The following is a 15,264-nucleotide window of genomic DNA, read 5'->3' as shown; positions in this document are numbered from 1 at the left end:
CGATCACGCTCGCCACGTACCGACTGCTAACACTAGTACGAAGCAGCCATAACTTCCTGTGTAGCATTTCATGCGCCCAGCATGGTGATAACCTGACACTTCTCCGACTGCTATTGCGACGACAAGCCTTAGTCAGCACTCGCACACCAACAAGTACTGCCCACTACCAGCTGATTCGAACGTAGACTTGAAGACAGAGGCCGGACGATTGCAAAGCACAGCTGAGAACGCCCCAGCCGAATATGCAATGACTCATCGAGTGGGATACCTCTCCGTGTGCAGGCCTACGGGAGACGATTGATCATGTCTGGCCACAATGTTTCCCGAGACGTCGGGATACAGCCAGCCTTGACACGACGTGGGTGAGACAGCGCAGACGGCCGGAGCAGCTATACGTACGCAGCGCTAGCAGAAAAGCACAAGACCAGCAGCGTGTCCCAATGCTCAAAGGCGGACCTAGATATCTGGAATGACCGTCAGCGCGATCGCGAGAGTACTGAACGTCGCCGTAGAAACCCCCACCAACACTCGTGGTGGCATATGCGAGCCAGTTCATAGAACAAAGTTTCATGCCGACTCGAGGGGCTGCGCGAGATCAGTGCAGGTGCGCAGATCTCATAATCTGTCTATGATAGATAGCATTAAGTAGCAACTCCTGCCAAGAACAGTCGTACACGCTCGAAAGCACAGCGTCGAAGGGTATCGGTTCTGTTACAGCGTACACCACGACCCCATCGCAAAACCTAATCGAACACGAACACGAACATGAGGCCACTTACTACGTAACCACGAAGCAGCATTGTACGTCCTCCGCTCCCGATATGAGGCCGTGTGGGACGCGGTCTGAAAGCGAGGCGTCCTGCTTTGGGCAGGACAGGCCACAGGAAGCTGGTAGCTTCTCCTGCAGCACGTTTCTATCCAGAAAGTGTAAGGAACGCGGACGCGTTCTCAGCCCATCGAGCCCCGCCTCGTCATCGCGACCGGGTGAGGATGGGACACGCGCGGGCTCTGGGACGTGCGCAACAAGCGGATGCCGTCGGCCGCGAGCGGGGCGTGGGGGAGGTACGACGCCGCGGGGCGGCGGAGGGGCGGCGGGAGGAACTTGCGCAGCTTCCTGCTGCGGTGCAGGCGCGCGGCGTAGACGTCGAGCTGGCGCCGGAAGCTCAGGTTGGGACAGACGATCTCGCGCTTGGACTGGAGGAACTCGATGGCCTCGTGCGGCTGCATGCGCGTCGTCGCGATAAGGTACGCGGCCAGGACGGTGGCCGATCGGGAGATGCCCATCGCGCAGTGCACCTGCGGAGGTATCGTCAGTATCGTCGCGGTTGCGAGGGATTAGACTTTGGCTGCGCGACACCTCGCTGTGAGGGTGCGGCGTGCACGGATGTCCCAACGCAAAGGGAAGATACGTACTAGGACAGTGTTGTGCTTGTCGTCAAGGGCGGATTTAATGAACGCATTGGTGACATCGAGGTGCTGGAGGAGGTCCGTGGTCTCAATGTCGTAGACGGGTATATGCAGCGTCTTGAGCTTCTTTAGTGTAGGCGGGTATTTTGGACGCTGCTCAATGACAGAAACGACGTGCGTGACGCCTATAGCCAAGAGCTGCTCCTCGTCCACAGCGGTGTAGAGCCCTGACAACCACAGACGAGGGAGGATCTCCGTGGGCGTGCGCGTAAGCATTCCGGCATGTCGTGGGTGAATTGCGTGGGGTTTCGCGACGGTGAGGGAGGCGTTTGCGAAGGGTGAGGTGAAGGACAACATGGGCGTATGAGCGAAAGATGGCGTCGGGCTGCAGGGGCGTCAACGCGTTGAGTTCTGGGTCATATATAAGCGCGGTGAGTAAATGAAGGCAGCAGGTGTCGAGCGGACCACGCTAATAGGAAAGCGAGGATCGGACCCTTGAGCCAGTATTCAGATATCTGTGCCCGTCATTCCACCTATAGCTGTGTCGAGGCTGTTAGATACCGAGGCCATGACGGAATGCAGACTGGCTCGTCGTCAGAAGCATGTGATGCTTTGAATCGATGCAATGATACTACAGCGACGCTGGCCATGGGGTCTGCAACATGATTTTGCATTACCATGACAGAGCGTAGACGTCGAGAGAACGGCGATGAGCACGACGTTGGGCGCAAGAGGAGCAGGCCAACCACATTGAAAACCAGCGTCCACCACCTGCGCCCCAGAGCGCCTTTCCTCTTTGGGCTCACTCGGGCGACGCCACTGCCCGCCCTGAAGTCCCCCTGGTCCGTGCGCTTTACCCGTCGTATAAGTCCCCCCGCCAGACACAGCAACAACTCATACTTACCTTGATGGCACGCGCCCCTTCACGTACCAGGGCTCGTGGGCCGTGGGGGCCTCCCATAGCACGGCGACCATGTCCTCAGGGGGACCTTGCGGTTTGTATGGGCTTCGGCTCATGCACCGTCTCAATATTTCCCTGTCCTGCTTCGGCCCTCGGGCTGGGCAGGCCATCCCTTTTTGTTCTTACGCGGTCCTAACCCTAACCCTATTGGCACCCTACATCCACCAATAGCTAATAATCAAACTGATTGTTGACTCTCCCCGGAAGATACCTTAGGTCGAAACATTACGTGCAGTAGCCTTCAGTTACATAGGAGTACAGCACGTTATGCTTACAGCTTCTGCGCCGCTTGAAAGTTTTCCATGATCCGGTCAAAGGCGTCGTAGGCTAATAGAGTTGCGCACGATCAACCGCTCGATGTGTGAAGCAAACTGGTGGCTATGTTACAATTGCAGTGCAACACCGACACATGAGAGGCAATATGATACAGTAGGAAACAGCTCAACGTGATAAATACCGACGTGGCGTAACCAGTCATGACCAGCATCGCAGACATAAAGAACCCGAAGCAGCAGAGCGCGAGACGACCAAAACCCGAAAGCGAACTAAAGAGACTCTACAGACGTGAAAGCATGACGACGACACAGGAACACGAGGGCGAGCTGGGCACAGCCTACACAGCGAAAGCCGAAGTGGGGTGGATCAGAAAGAGGCGAGCAGCGTCACCGCAAACGACGCGATGCACGCCAGGACGGCCACAGCGGCGCCGCCTACTGGGGCGGCACCGCTGCCCTTCGCGTTCACAACGGGCACGGTGATTTGTGGCGAGAGCACGGTCGCGGTCGCGATGAACACCTCCCACGCCGCGACGGTCGCAGCAGGGTAGAAGAACGTCCCAGTCGTAGTGATGGAGCCGACGGCGATGCCGGATTGTCCGGGAAGCGCGTCGACTGCAAGAGCGACATCTTCGCCGCCCTCGACGTCGATGTCACCGTCGGGACCCATCGTGACGAGCCCGGTCTTGTTGCTGCCGAGGATGAACTCGCGAAGGACCGTTGAGGCCTATCACAGGGTGGGTCAAATCCTCCGCGACGCGGACAGGAGTTCTGTAACTTACACGGGATGGGTTGAAGTAGGGGATCAGGTGGCCTGCGCCCTCGACTAGAACATATGTCCAGTTGCGCTCCTGGTGGACAACACCACCGACAAACCCGTTATCGTCGATCCAAGGGGTGGAGGGGCGGCGCGAGAACCCTTGGGTGCCGCCGAACGTCGTGTTCTACTCGAAGTTTAGCATTGTCGGATTAGCAAGGAAATGCTTAACGTACTTGAATGACAACTAGAGAGTAGACAAAGTCAGCGCGCTGTTCAATACCTTGATCAAGGGTCCAAATACCTTCAGTACCACGGTGAGCGACAAGGGAATCGTCGTTGCCGGAGTAAAGTACGACGCTGATGCCATGTTGAGACGCGTTGCTCGCCAGGTCCGACAAGAACGCCATGGGCCTGGCAACAGATTAGCTACTGGACACGTTGAGTGACCCCACGCAATGTCCTTACTCAACGCCTGCGAAGATCACTGTCAGCACCGTGCAACCTGAGACAAATATAGTAGAGCTATTGCTCACTCGGGTCGAAGCCATTGACGGGGTCGCCCAGGAAGGGGTAGGGAATAGAGCCCGCCCACTGCTTGCTAGTGGGCGCATGGAGCGCAGCGACCATTTGTGGATCTACGTCACACGATAGTTAGCATTACCTCAGAATCCCGGAACCTGCAAGCACGCACCGTTGTAGAACGAACTGCCGTCGATGGGCGACTCGGGGTTCAGCGCATCCTGGACCTGATAGACCTGCACGGCCCATCCGCAAGCCGTCAGCTCGCTGCCACTCTAACTCTGAGAAACCACAGCACGCACGTCAAACCCTTGCGTCTCGCCTACGAATAGAGTTAGCGCTTCTGTGCGGATAATCAGCGAATATAAGACGCTCACTCCACGGTGCCGAGAAGTTCAGCGCGTAGTCGATCAGCTCATCGTAGATGAAGCACCCGTACCACGAGTCGATCGTCCCGTTCGCGCGCAGGCTCAAATCACGCTTCACGAGCTCCCCGTCGCGCTTGCGGAGGGTGTCGGCCTCGACGGCGAGCCGGGTGAGGGTCTTCCTGAAGAACTGGCGTTTGTTGCTGAAGTTCTCTGTGATGAGCGGCGAGGCCGGGTCCGTCGGGTTAACAACTTGGAGGGTGGGGAAGTGGCCATTTTGCGGGTAGGTGAGGTTGAGGTCATAGCCGCACAAGTGCTGCCTGGATTTCATTATTTCCGCATTCAGCCTCGAGAAGCTGCGTTACCGATCGCGGGGCACTTACTGTTCGCGGAAGTAGTCGAAGACTTCAGGGTCGTAGCCGATGAGTTGGGGGTACGTCTCAATCGTCGTAAGCTGCACCGCACCGCACATCACTCAGCTCGGCAGCTGTCACGTCTCGCATTACTCAGACAGACGGCTGCTTACCGTAGGAACGTACTCAAACGTAAGAGTCGAGCCGACGGTGCCGTCACCGATAGCAAACTTCACGATGTTGACCGGAGGATTCTCCAAGCCGAAGTAGGTCTTCATGATGTACGGCTGCAATCGCGGAAGCCAAGTTCTCGTCAGCGAGACAGGCTCCGACATCATTCCACCTTTAGCGGGTATGCAAGGCTCACGATATAGGTCCCGGCGTAACTTTCTCCGGTGAGATAGAGGGGCCGCTGGGCGAGGCTCGGAAAGACTTTCACAAGGTTCTCGAGGAAGCCCATCTAGACCAGACGGTGATCGTGTGTTCAGTTAAGCCACCGATAGACACGGACACAGTCAGGAAGCGTACAAAGTCCCGGCCCATCTCATCCTCGTCGTGGACTACACGGGAGCGGATGAAGGTCAGTGCCGACGTGACGGCTCCAAGACGGAGCCCACGTACCATATCCCTCCGAGTCCGTCGTAGACCAGCCGACTCCACTGCGGGAAACATCAGCCATCGCTCGGTGTGAGATTTCCGAGAAAAGCGTGATGGCACTCACACAGGTTGGTCTATCCAGATGTAGTCCGACAGCTTGTCCCAGCTGAACGCGTTCTCGATCGGGAGTCCTTCCGGCGTAAGATGGATGGGACCATTCTGTGCGAGAAGTCGGTGTCAGGATCATCATCGGGGGTTCTCGCGAGTCAGGCTTACCTCGTACGCTTGCCCAAGCAAACTGGAGGAACCAGGTCTATAAATAACAGAGAAAATACGGAGCACATTAGGAACCCGGGCCTCTAGTGCGAGGAGCATGCGGAGAGGACGCTTCGGGAAGATGGTGGCTTACCCTCCATTCAGCCAGATGCCCCACGGCACATCGGTGCGCTCGTCGGCCCCGGCGGTGAGGGAGCCATTCTCGTGCTCGAACGCCCAGAAGAAGAGCGTATTGTTAGGGTGGTCCGGACGATTGACGGGAATGTTTCCGGCAAAGCTGCGGGGAAGAGCCCACGTTACATTTGGTAAGGGGCCCGTTACCTGGAAGTCTGCGGCCATAACATGAATGTAAGTGGGAGCAACATGAGTATGAGTATATTGTGAGCATACAGCTTTGCCATTCTGGGCTAAAGTCGCCAGAGGGCTTTCCGGGGTAGTCTTGGGGCCAGCTGCTGGGTGTCGGCGGGAGCTGGGCGGAGACGAAGGATGCGACGAGCGCGAGCAGCGCTGCGAAAGAGGGCCCCAGCATGTTGCGGTCTACGTACGCGGTGATAGGGATTGAGGGCGGGTTTACCTGGGTCAGTGGAGGTCCAAGTGCATTGCTTTTATATGTCCGTCAGCCGCATACGCGGTCCATATAAGGGATGCTGCAAAACGTATATCAGTTTCACTAATCCCTCATGCCAACTTCCGCGCCCGCCGGCATGTACTAAGGTTTGATCGCTGGCTGGCGAGCGTGCCGGGAATCGGGATAGTATGTCCTACTGACGTCCTTCACAATAGCCGTCCTTGACGACGGCTCTGCGAAGCTGGTTACTATGCTACTCCGACTGTGGCTGGACACTTTCTCATCCAATTGTCAGCGCAGACGCGCTGCGTAAAGGGTGTTCCATTTGAGTAATCCTCAGGCGTATCGGTTCGTGGAGGCATATGGTGCTCAATACGCCTCTGGCGGACGACGAGAGGATCATAGATTGACATCGAGAGCATGGTCAGTCGCCGAGTGGCTGGTGGAATATAAGGCGCTTCATACGGCGCTTCGTAAAAGCACACTGCAGTCCAAGCAGCATGTGTTCGTTTACGAGGGTACTCCGGGTGACGGATAAATCCGAGAGCTTCCCTGCTACATGTTATGGGCGCCAAGAGCGAGGGTTAAAGTGCGCAGTATCGAACTCAATCTGAGAGGAGGTTTGTACAGGAATGAACCTTTGCAGGACTCGGACATTGGTGAAGGCCGTACCTTCCGAAGTCTAGGCCCCACAGGGGCTTGCCTCGGCACATTCACACGACTATTGTACGCCGTCCGAGCACTGATTGAACACCATGCTCTTTCACCTGGGATATAGCCGCTTCTGGCCGACAAGAGCAGTCAGCAGCACGCAAAGTTGTGTCATGGTCGTTGCCTAAACTGAAGCACGTACGCTCAGAACCATAGTGCAAGTGCGGATAAGGCCAATAGGAAGCTGGCATGGGCGGCGCATCGTATTGAAGGCAAGTTGGCTTCTCAGAGTCAGGTGTCACATACCTGAACCAGTGGGGGTTTGGATTACATGGCGTGGGGGGTAGGAGGAAACGGACTGCACCTGTCAAGGGATACCATGCCCTGATGCTATCATGGGTATTGAAGTCGGAAGCAGCGATGCTCTATACCCTCTACACATCTCCATACTAGTACACGAATGTCGTTTAGCTGCAAGTCAACAGGACAGCCGTCATTGGGGTATTTGGTGTCAGGAAGGTAAGACAGTGGCCCGCAAGGCAGTCGGACGACTGGTTAGTACTGTTGGTCGCCAGAGCAGAGATAGGCGCCATTGAGAGATTAGATAAGACCTCAGCCAACTGAGCGCAGCGGCCAGACGGTAACCGCAATCCAGCTCATCCTCGTCCTCCATCAGGAATCGACTTCTTGTCTCTCTGGGTCGTCTCAGCCATCAAGCACGATATTAATCAGTCCTTCTGGGAGCTAACCTGCTCATACGACCGTTCTAGATTATGTCATACTCGCCTTACGCCGGCCCTTCGAGCCAGCAAATGTTCTCGCAGTCCGGCTACCCTTCGCAGCCACCTCAGCCCGTTCACTCCCAGAACTTTGCTCAATTCGGCTCACCAGACATCTCACAGCAAGCATCGGTATCCGTGTCAGAGATACTACTCGATCCTCTAGCGCGACTGCAGACGCTTTCGCACACAGTATTCCAATCGCTCGGACCACCGCAGTCAAGACCACCTCCGCCACCTTCGGTCGGCGAGCTGCTTTCTGTGGATGCACAACTTGCAGCTGCCGTACAAGTAGCACGCACGCACCAAGTAAAGCAGCGCCGGATCGAGCAACTGAAGGGCGAAGTTCTCGATCTGGACCGCCGTTGGCGCGAGATAGTACGCGCCCTGGACGAGGGGAGGCGAGAGCTCGACGCGATTGTCAGGGAGGGCGAAGAGCGGATAAAAGCCATAGATGAGGCCAAAGCCGGTAAGTTGTCTGTCTCACCTGTCCATTGTCAGACGCACGAGCTGTCCATGTACAACCTCTGTGCACACGACGCTCGGAGCTCCGGGCTTCTCGGCATATACATTGCACATCGTTCATGATGCCATCCGCCATTGCAGACAGAGAACCTATCTTCATGATCCCATGGTTTGTAAACGAATGTTTGGCGAACTATATGTGCACCCTGAGCCTAACCAGCCGCGTTTGGTGGTAGGCATCATCCGCTCGTCTGACACAGCGTGGATGAGCATCCAGTGGTCACCAGCTCCTGGTGCCGATTGGTACATTTGAAGCGGAGTTGGGGCAACTTCTGCGAGGGTATCAGATTGGTTCCTCGGTGCCTATGTGAACATCTCCGTGATGAGTCGGGAAGATATGGATTGGTGAACGACACTTCAATGGTTATTCTTGCCTCTATTATCCGAATATCTCAGTACATAGGCACCGTACGTGTGCCAATTTGGAGCTCGCGGATCCGCTGCTCATATCCGGGCAGCTTGCGCTCCGAACTGCGTAGGCTCATACTGTAGCTTCGATCTCATACGTGCAGAGTCCAGAACCTTACAGCCGCCTCAATTCCGTGCAATGCATGTCAGGTAGTTGAAATACTTCCTGGCATGCAGTGGTCGTGATCCAGGCCTGGCTAGTCCTCCGACGTGCACGATAGAGAAGGGAGAAAACGAGTGCCCATCGCTAAATGTCTTGTTCGTGTTCTAATCTTGGACTCATAAACTTGGTGTAACGTGGGGAAGACCAAGTAATAGTAATACACAGCAACGATGACTTGCTTGTCCGTATTCCCGAGGTCACTCTGATCCACGCTAGCTGCCTCTAGTTTACCACGCGTGAGCAGCTGCAAGGCGTGGCATCGTGCATGGTTGACTGTTGACAGCATCAGATACGACTCTCACAATTGAGCAGAAAAGCCGGAACCGCCTTCCCCATCTCATGGACCCGCAGCACCCTTGGTGATTATCGCTCCATGGGGCTCTGGAATGACCGGTCGACTGTGAGCATGACCAGACCGGCGTCCAGCATCGCATGCTACTCGACATACGAGTGGCTGAAAGTTAAGGCGAACGCCTGTTCAACGCCCTTCTCTTTCACACCCGGTCTTGAATGGGGCTCTTCCCATTGTTGACATGCTCCCGCCGGCTCTAGATCTGTGGCCCCATACCACCGTAAAGGGATCCCGTAGGCCCTCGTACGCGTGCGTTCTCTTTTCTCCAGTGTCCCACGGCCCTTGAGGAGCCTCGCCAATTGTCCACGGAAAAACCGGGAGAAGTAGGAGAAGCATCCTACGCCATACTGCATGTCGTCTTCTGTGGGCACGCTCGAGATCCAAATCGCTCCTGCTGGCTTCCTATCTCTCGCCTTTCATTGCACTCCGTGTTCCTGATTAGTCCACGAACTTGCGCTTACCTACCAATTCTTTGTCATCGTGTTTACAGCTGCGATCCCGTACCCCGAGCTGCTGGCGTACGCCCAGAGCCTCTCCGCATTCACTTCCGCGCCGCCTAACATGCCCGACCTCGCGCCCGGCCAACCCCCTCCACCACTCTTCTTCCCGCCCTTTCCCAATGAGGAGAAGATGCGCCGTGGGCACATGAACGACGAGGCGCCGCTCGGTATTCTGGGCGAAACGCACTCGGTCAAGCGTGAGTCGCACCTGCCTTGCCTCCATTTAATGCATTTCGTTCCCTTTTGGCTAGCTCTTCCCATGTGCCACTCTTCGCCCTTCAATTGCGCGTCATAAGCACGACCAGCGGAGCTAATGCGCTACCTACATTGCAGCACCACCCGTGTCACCCACAGTCGAACTGCCGGCCCTCCCTGGCGCGAACCCCTATCGACCAGACTTCCGACCGCCCCAGCAACAGCCGTTCCCCGACTTCGACTTGGATCTCAACCCGGATCTGTAGTTCCAATTGTCCCAGTACTCGTACTCGTAGCATGGCATCTTGCTTCTTCGCGTTCTTGCCGATGATCAAACTGTCTATAGTGCCACCGCGCCCCTCGTGAATGGCGAATGCATGACGCCTAATGATGTCTAGTCGGCCGGAGCGTATGTGGCGCTGGAGACTGTATTGGATGACTGTGTTCTACAGTTGTACTAGATAGTGCATGGGAAACTGGACGGAAAATGGGATGGGCAGTACGGACACAGAGCAGATAACGACAGCGATACAAATGGTATACACATGGTACTCAGATGAATAGTCATGGGTCATAATAAAATGCAAGCAAGCACGGAGGCAGCCTCCGAGGCAACCTGTCATGAATTGTACACAGGGAATGGGATGAGCGGTGGGCTCCGCGCCGGGTCTTCCTCGTTCATGAACCGCCTGCCCACAACCGCCGTCAGCGGAAGCCAGGAATGGAAGGAGAAAGGCACGTACCGGAATATTTGCATGTTCACATCCGACTTGAACACAACAAACAGGTGTGTGTTATCATGCGTGTCGACCTCGGCGCAGCTGTCGCACAGGTCCTTCGGGCAATACGCGCAATGAAACCACTCGCCAGAGATGTGCGACATGCACCGGTCGCACACCGCGAACGCATGTGTGAGGCTCCGGAGATATTCTACCGAGCGCGAAGGACGAGGGCGCAAGACAATAGTGAGCATACGACAGGAACGGCGCATGAACTGATGTGCGACTTGCCTTTCGGGTCGGTGACGTTAAATGTGCCGTTCGGCGGCCCGGCGGGCTTCTTGTAGCTGTCAGGGCAAGGTAATACAATTGTGAGCTAATTCTGGACAGCCGGCAAACTGAATATGCATGCGGACGACATACAGTCTGGGTAGTGGCGGCTGGAGGACAAGCGGCCGGTGGACGGGTCTTGGAAGCTTGAAGAAGAAGTGCGTCGGATCGTGCAGGGCGTACGAGCGCGCTTCGCATCGTTCGCACTTCCGGACAGGAACACGAAGAGCAGCCAGCCGCCCAAGCAGTCGGTTAACTTCCGGCCTCGCGGTATGCATACGAATTGTGATAAAACAGCACGTACCAAGCTGACAGACTTGGGATAGGACGAGCAATTGGCACATTGGTACCGCACGCCAATGATTGGCTGGGCACACCCATCACACACGAGCCCGTGGTCGTTCTCGACAGAATCGACCTTGACCCGGGGGCCCGTCCCGAGCACCGTATGGGAGTACGCCGACTCCCCAATCGAATTGCGGCGCCCGCGGCCGTTTGCGCTACCGGCCTGCGCGACCGCCGCGTCGCGCCCGGTCCATAGTCGGATCGCCATCTGGCTCGTGTTCTGTAAGTCTGCGGTGGACATGGGATGTGGGATCTAAGGCCGAAGAGATTGACATGGAGTCAGTTCTTGTATCACGAATCACGCCCCCTGGTCCAGCATCGAGGGCCAATACACAGACCTTGATCATGATATGCGAGGAAATGTGGCCACCGTCGTCCGAGTCTATGTTACCAGGCAGACCAGCAGCATCGCAGTTCGAGCAGATGTCGACATCCTCGCAGATCGCACAATGGAATCGCGCGCCAACAATTTCTTGCATGCAACTGTGGGTGGGGATGAGCGCACGCTCCGCAGGCACTTTCGCGTGAACTCAGCACTTACTGCGCGCAATGGACGCCCACGTGTGTCATGGCTGAAGGACACGAGACACGGTCATCAATTGGGAGCCTGCCGTAGAACGAACGAGAGAACTTACATGTCTCCTCCATAGACGCAGTCGACTGCCTTGTGAGGTCCGCGATAGTGGGCCCAGAGCCAGACGACTGGGAGCCACTCGACTTGTCCGGGACAACCAAGAACGCGTGCGCGGGATGGACCTCGTACACCTGCCTATATCGCACAGCGCAAACAACCATACCACTATATAAGCACGCGAGCACGGGCTGCGTAGCGCCAATCCAGAACACACGTACCTGTAGCACGCCCGGCACAAATTGAAATCATCGCAGGACGCGCACTTGTACCGGTGGCTCGTGATGACGGTGTTGCACGTCGAGCAATGACACGGGCCCTCCCCGCCCTGTTCTACATCCCACGAAAGAACGCTTCAGCACCCCATCCGCGCTCGAGCTTCGACCACACCCCCGTAGGGATGCCCAGCGCACGAAAGCCACCATGACCCCAACACTCACCGACGTCTTCCCACCCGCTGTGCGTCCAGCTCTTCTCGATGTACGCATGCCGCAGCAGGCCCTTCTGCGACGGCGCCGTCCGCCGCCACCGCGACAACGCCCGCTCCGCGTCCTCGGGCGACGTCCCCGGCCCCGGCGACGCCCCCGGCGTCGCGCTGAACTCGAGCGAATGTTGCACCCCGTAGCTCTGCACGCACATTGAGCATAGCTCGTACCCCTCCCTCCTCCCCATCCCGTTCTCATATGACGCCAGCCCCAGTGAGGAAAGGGGCGAGTTCGGTGGCGCATGCGGGCTGGCGGGCGACCGCGGCAGCGAAGGGAGCGGCTTCAGGCTGGGCGCATTGACGTTCAGGTAGAGTGTGCTCTCCGAAAGCGACCGCGCGGGGTGATGGTCCGAGGAGCCTGAGCTCCCGGAGCCTGAATGCCCGGAGTGCCCAGAATGCTGGCTCCCGACAATCGTCAGCGACGACGCGGACGCCGAGGGCGAGTTGCGCAGCAGCGGGTACGAGTTTCCCCGATGGTTGTGGATGTCGATCGCCCGCGTCTTGCCTTTGTGATCCCCCGCCCACTCCGTCGTGGCGGACGTCGGCTCAGAGATCGTAGCCTTGACCTCGCCGCACGTCGAGCACACGTACTTGATGATGTCCAGGATCACGCCGCAGTTCGAGCAGTTCGTAGGGTCTGCGGGCGGCGCGAGAGGTTGTGCGGGCCGGATGAACGACAGCACCTCGGGCGGGATGTCCGGGTGGATGTAGTCAGTAGGATACGACATCTCCTCAGGCGACATGAACGGGTTTTGCATCGAGCCCGACGACATCGTGGACGAACGATGCGGATGCGTATGCTGCAGCTGCTGGTGTAGCTGCGGGAGCTGCTGGAAGGGCGCCTGCAGTGATGTCGGCCGGCTCGCGAAGAACTTCTCTGCCGAGTCCGCGATACTGGGTTCGACAGCCGCTTCGTTCGCCCCAGCGCTTGTCCCGTCGTCGACGCTCCCATAGTCGCGCACACTCTGCGATGCGACCGACCCGCTGCTCCCCGTGAGCGTGTACCGGTAGTTCCCGTGTTGATTGCGCTCGAGTTCGAGCGACATGCTGTCCTCGAGCGAGACGTCGCTGATCGACAGCTTGTCCCCGTCGAGGATCGGCAGGTGCGCGTTCTGGTCCCGCAGCCAGTTCACCCCACGCTCCGTCTGGAACGTCGTCGCCCCGTTCAGATTTCCCGGGAAGAACCCGAGCCGCTCCTCCTCTAGCTTTAGCCGTGCGAACACGGACTCTGGGTCGTCGGAGTACCGTGCGAGCGTGTCGTCCGACGAGAGCGGGTCCGTGCTCCGCTTCGAGCTGAGGGTGCGCGGATGGCTGGAGATCGTACCTGCCTCCCACTTGTCGCTCGGGTCTATGAGGGCCTCGCGGCTGGGGCCTGCGACGATGGTCTTCGCTCCCTTGCCGAGGTGCGCGGGGAAGTCGTACTTTGAGCCGACGTCCTTGGAACTGACCGTGATCGCATCGTCTTCGAGCTCCCGAGGTCCATCGGAGGTGTATGATAGAGAGTGCTCGCTGCCGTTCCTGTTCTTGTACTCCTCGAGACTGACGAGCGAGCCCGTGTCGGAGAGCGAGATTCCCTCGTAGTCGACGATGATGCTCACGGGGAGAGTGATCTTGGAGTTCCGGAAGCTTCTGCCAGAGAGAATCGAGGCAGTAGAGGAGAGCGGGGGATCTTCGTTGGGAGTGGGCTTGAAGTAATTGATGGCCTCGGTGAGGTCGGTCTCGTTCGTAATGGAGATGGTCTCGGAGTCGTCGTCGACGTACGCGATGTAGAAGGGAGTGGCCTGCAGACCAAAAGACTTCTCGACCTGTGCACAGTTAGCTATGCCGGTAAACATACGGAGGTAGCGCACCTGCTTGCGGAGGTGGTCGTAGGAGCATAGGTGGGAGGAGGCATAAGTGATCTTCTTGCTCCCCCGCTCCTCATGGGTGAACTTGACGACTAGGGGTTTTTCAGGACGAGGTTCCGTTCTTCCGTAGTTGGATGTGCCATAGTCAGAGCCTGCGACAGACATTCAGATGCGCCTGGTGGACGTAGAAGGGAGCCCTGCGCAGCTGCAGGGCCCTCTCCGCAGTTCTCGAATTGGGATCTCTTGATTATGTCATCTTCGGGAATGGGCGTCTCTCGACAGTAGAACACACTGGCACGTGCATATTAATGCTTTGTTCCAAGACTCCTCGACCTTTTCTGCACGTAGTCCAAGGTAATCAGATAATGGTGGCGTTATTTCAGCATGACACAGTCTGAGGTCAAGACCTGGGAGAGGTGTCAGTCCTAGCGCGGCCTTGTCATAATCGAGACGGAAAGAGCAGAACGTTCAAGATTTCGAGGCATATGCTCTATGCTGGCATGCCAGTGGCTCGCAAGAGAAACGGATGCAGGGGCCCACCACCAGCCACACCATCATCCCCTGTAAAGACGAGGAGGACCTTGCAAACTGAACCGGACTCCAAGAATTGCGCAGCCCTAATCACTTGTACTCGCGTCGCGGCACGCAGGAAGAACAGTCCCGAACTGAGTATGATCCTGGCCCTACGAGTTCTCAAACACCAGGAACTCGGTCGGATCAACGAGCAAGACCACCACTCGGTGGGGGTTTCTACGGCGACGTTCAGTCTCATCCAGATCGCGCTGACCGTTATTCCAGATGTCTATTAGGTCCGCCTTTGAGCATTGGGACACGCTGCTGGTCTTGTGCTTTTCTGCTAGCGCTGCGTACGTATAGCTGCTCCGGCCGTCTGCGCTGTCTCACCCACGTCGTGTCAAGGCTGGCTGTATCCCGACGTCTCGGGAAACATTGTGGCCAGACATGATCAATCGTCTCCCGTAGGCCTGCACACGGAGAGGTATCCCACTCGATGAGTCATTGCATATTCGGCTGGGGCGTTCTCAGCTGTGCTTTGCAATCGTCCGGCCTCTGTCTTCAAGTCTACGTTCGAATCAGCTGGTAGTGGGCAGTACTTGTTGGTGTGCGAGTGCTGACTAAGGCTTGTCGTCGCAATAGCAGTCGGAGAAGTGTCAGGTTATCACCATGCTGGGCGCATGAAATGCTACACAGGAAGTTATGGCTGCTTCGTACTAGTGTTAGCAGTCGGTACGTGGC

General features: G+C 57.1%; 4 protein-coding genes across 4 annotated transcripts in view; 1 reads left to right on the top strand and 3 right to left on the bottom strand.

The window, feature by feature from the left end:
- DICSQDRAFT_182138 (uncharacterized protein) overlaps window positions 1–2,125 on the bottom strand; it is a 4,147-nt gene extending 2,022 nt beyond the window's left edge. Inside the window, exons 1-4 of the mRNA XM_007368097.1 lie at window positions 1,414–2,125; window positions 523–1,296; window positions 400–464; window positions 93–347 (exon numbers count right to left, since the gene is read on the bottom strand). The gene's annotated coding sequence lies outside the window, so the exon portion shown is untranslated. The remainder of the gene's footprint in view (window positions 1–92; window positions 348–399; window positions 465–522; window positions 1,297–1,413) is intronic.
- A 171-nt stretch (window positions 2,126–2,296) lies between these two features.
- DICSQDRAFT_65713 (uncharacterized protein) lies at window positions 2,297–2,539 on the top strand (the record flags this gene model as incomplete). The annotated part of the gene is made up of 1 exon (XM_007368096.1): window positions 2,297–2,539. A coding segment is annotated over one exon (243 nt), but the record flags the coding sequence as incomplete, so codon positions are not given.
- Window positions 2,540–3,010: 471 nt separating this feature from the next.
- DICSQDRAFT_65706 (alpha/beta-hydrolase) lies at window positions 3,011–6,042 on the bottom strand (the record flags this gene model as incomplete). Its single annotated transcript, XM_007368095.1, has 18 exons — window positions 3,011–3,370; window positions 3,426–3,587; window positions 3,637–3,647; window positions 3,705–3,814; window positions 3,869–3,875; window positions 3,937–4,038; window positions 4,095–4,158; window positions 4,225–4,244; window positions 4,294–4,607; window positions 4,671–4,741; window positions 4,814–4,927; window positions 5,008–5,100; window positions 5,169–5,200; window positions 5,262–5,299; window positions 5,362–5,456; window positions 5,514–5,550; window positions 5,647–5,842; window positions 5,904–6,042. 18 exons carry the CDS (start codon window positions 6,040–6,042, stop codon window positions 3,011–3,013), a joined length of 1,965 nt encoding a protein of 654 aa, XP_007368157.1.
- A 1,544-nt stretch (window positions 6,043–7,586) lies between these two features.
- On the bottom strand, window positions 7,587–14,201 carry DICSQDRAFT_89725 (uncharacterized protein). The gene is made up of 13 exons (XM_007368094.1): window positions 14,014–14,201; window positions 12,120–13,968; window positions 11,901–12,012; window positions 11,684–11,817; window positions 11,590–11,620; window positions 11,387–11,531; window positions 11,008–11,301; window positions 10,797–10,909; window positions 10,650–10,720; window positions 10,398–10,584; window positions 9,793–10,343; window positions 9,450–9,656; window positions 7,587–7,980 (listed from the first exon to the last, which is right to left on the bottom strand). Exons 1-11 carry the CDS (start codon window positions 14,173–14,175, stop codon window positions 10,274–10,276), a joined length of 3,168 nt encoding a protein of 1,055 aa, XP_007368156.1. The 5' UTR covers window positions 14,176–14,201; the 3' UTR covers window positions 7,587–7,980; window positions 9,450–9,656; window positions 9,793–10,273.
- Between the last annotated feature and the right edge of the window lie 1,063 nt (window positions 14,202–15,264).

Source organism: Dichomitus squalens (assembly GCF_000275845.1).
Source record: "Dichomitus squalens LYAD-421 SS1 unplaced genomic scaffold DICSQscaffold_32, whole genome shotgun sequence".
Classification (NCBI taxonomy): Eukaryota; Fungi; Basidiomycota; class Agaricomycetes; order Polyporales; family Polyporaceae; genus Dichomitus; species Dichomitus squalens.
Note: the sequence above shows the minus strand (reverse complement) of the source record. Positions and strands in the feature narration are given on the sequence as shown.

Coding starts and splice junctions, on each gene's coding strand:
- DICSQDRAFT_89725 (XM_007368094.1), bottom strand. CDS start 14,175: ATGTCTGTCGCAGGCTCTGACTATGGCACATCCAACTACGGAAGAACG. Junction 12,013..12,119: donor CAGCGGGTGGGAAGACGTCG/GTGAGTGTTGGG, acceptor CGTGGGATGTAG/AACAGGGCGGGGAGGGCCCG. Junction 11,532..11,589: donor GTGGGCGTCCATTGCGCGCA/GTAAGTGCTGAG, acceptor CCCCACCCACAG/TTGCATGCAAGAAATTGTTG.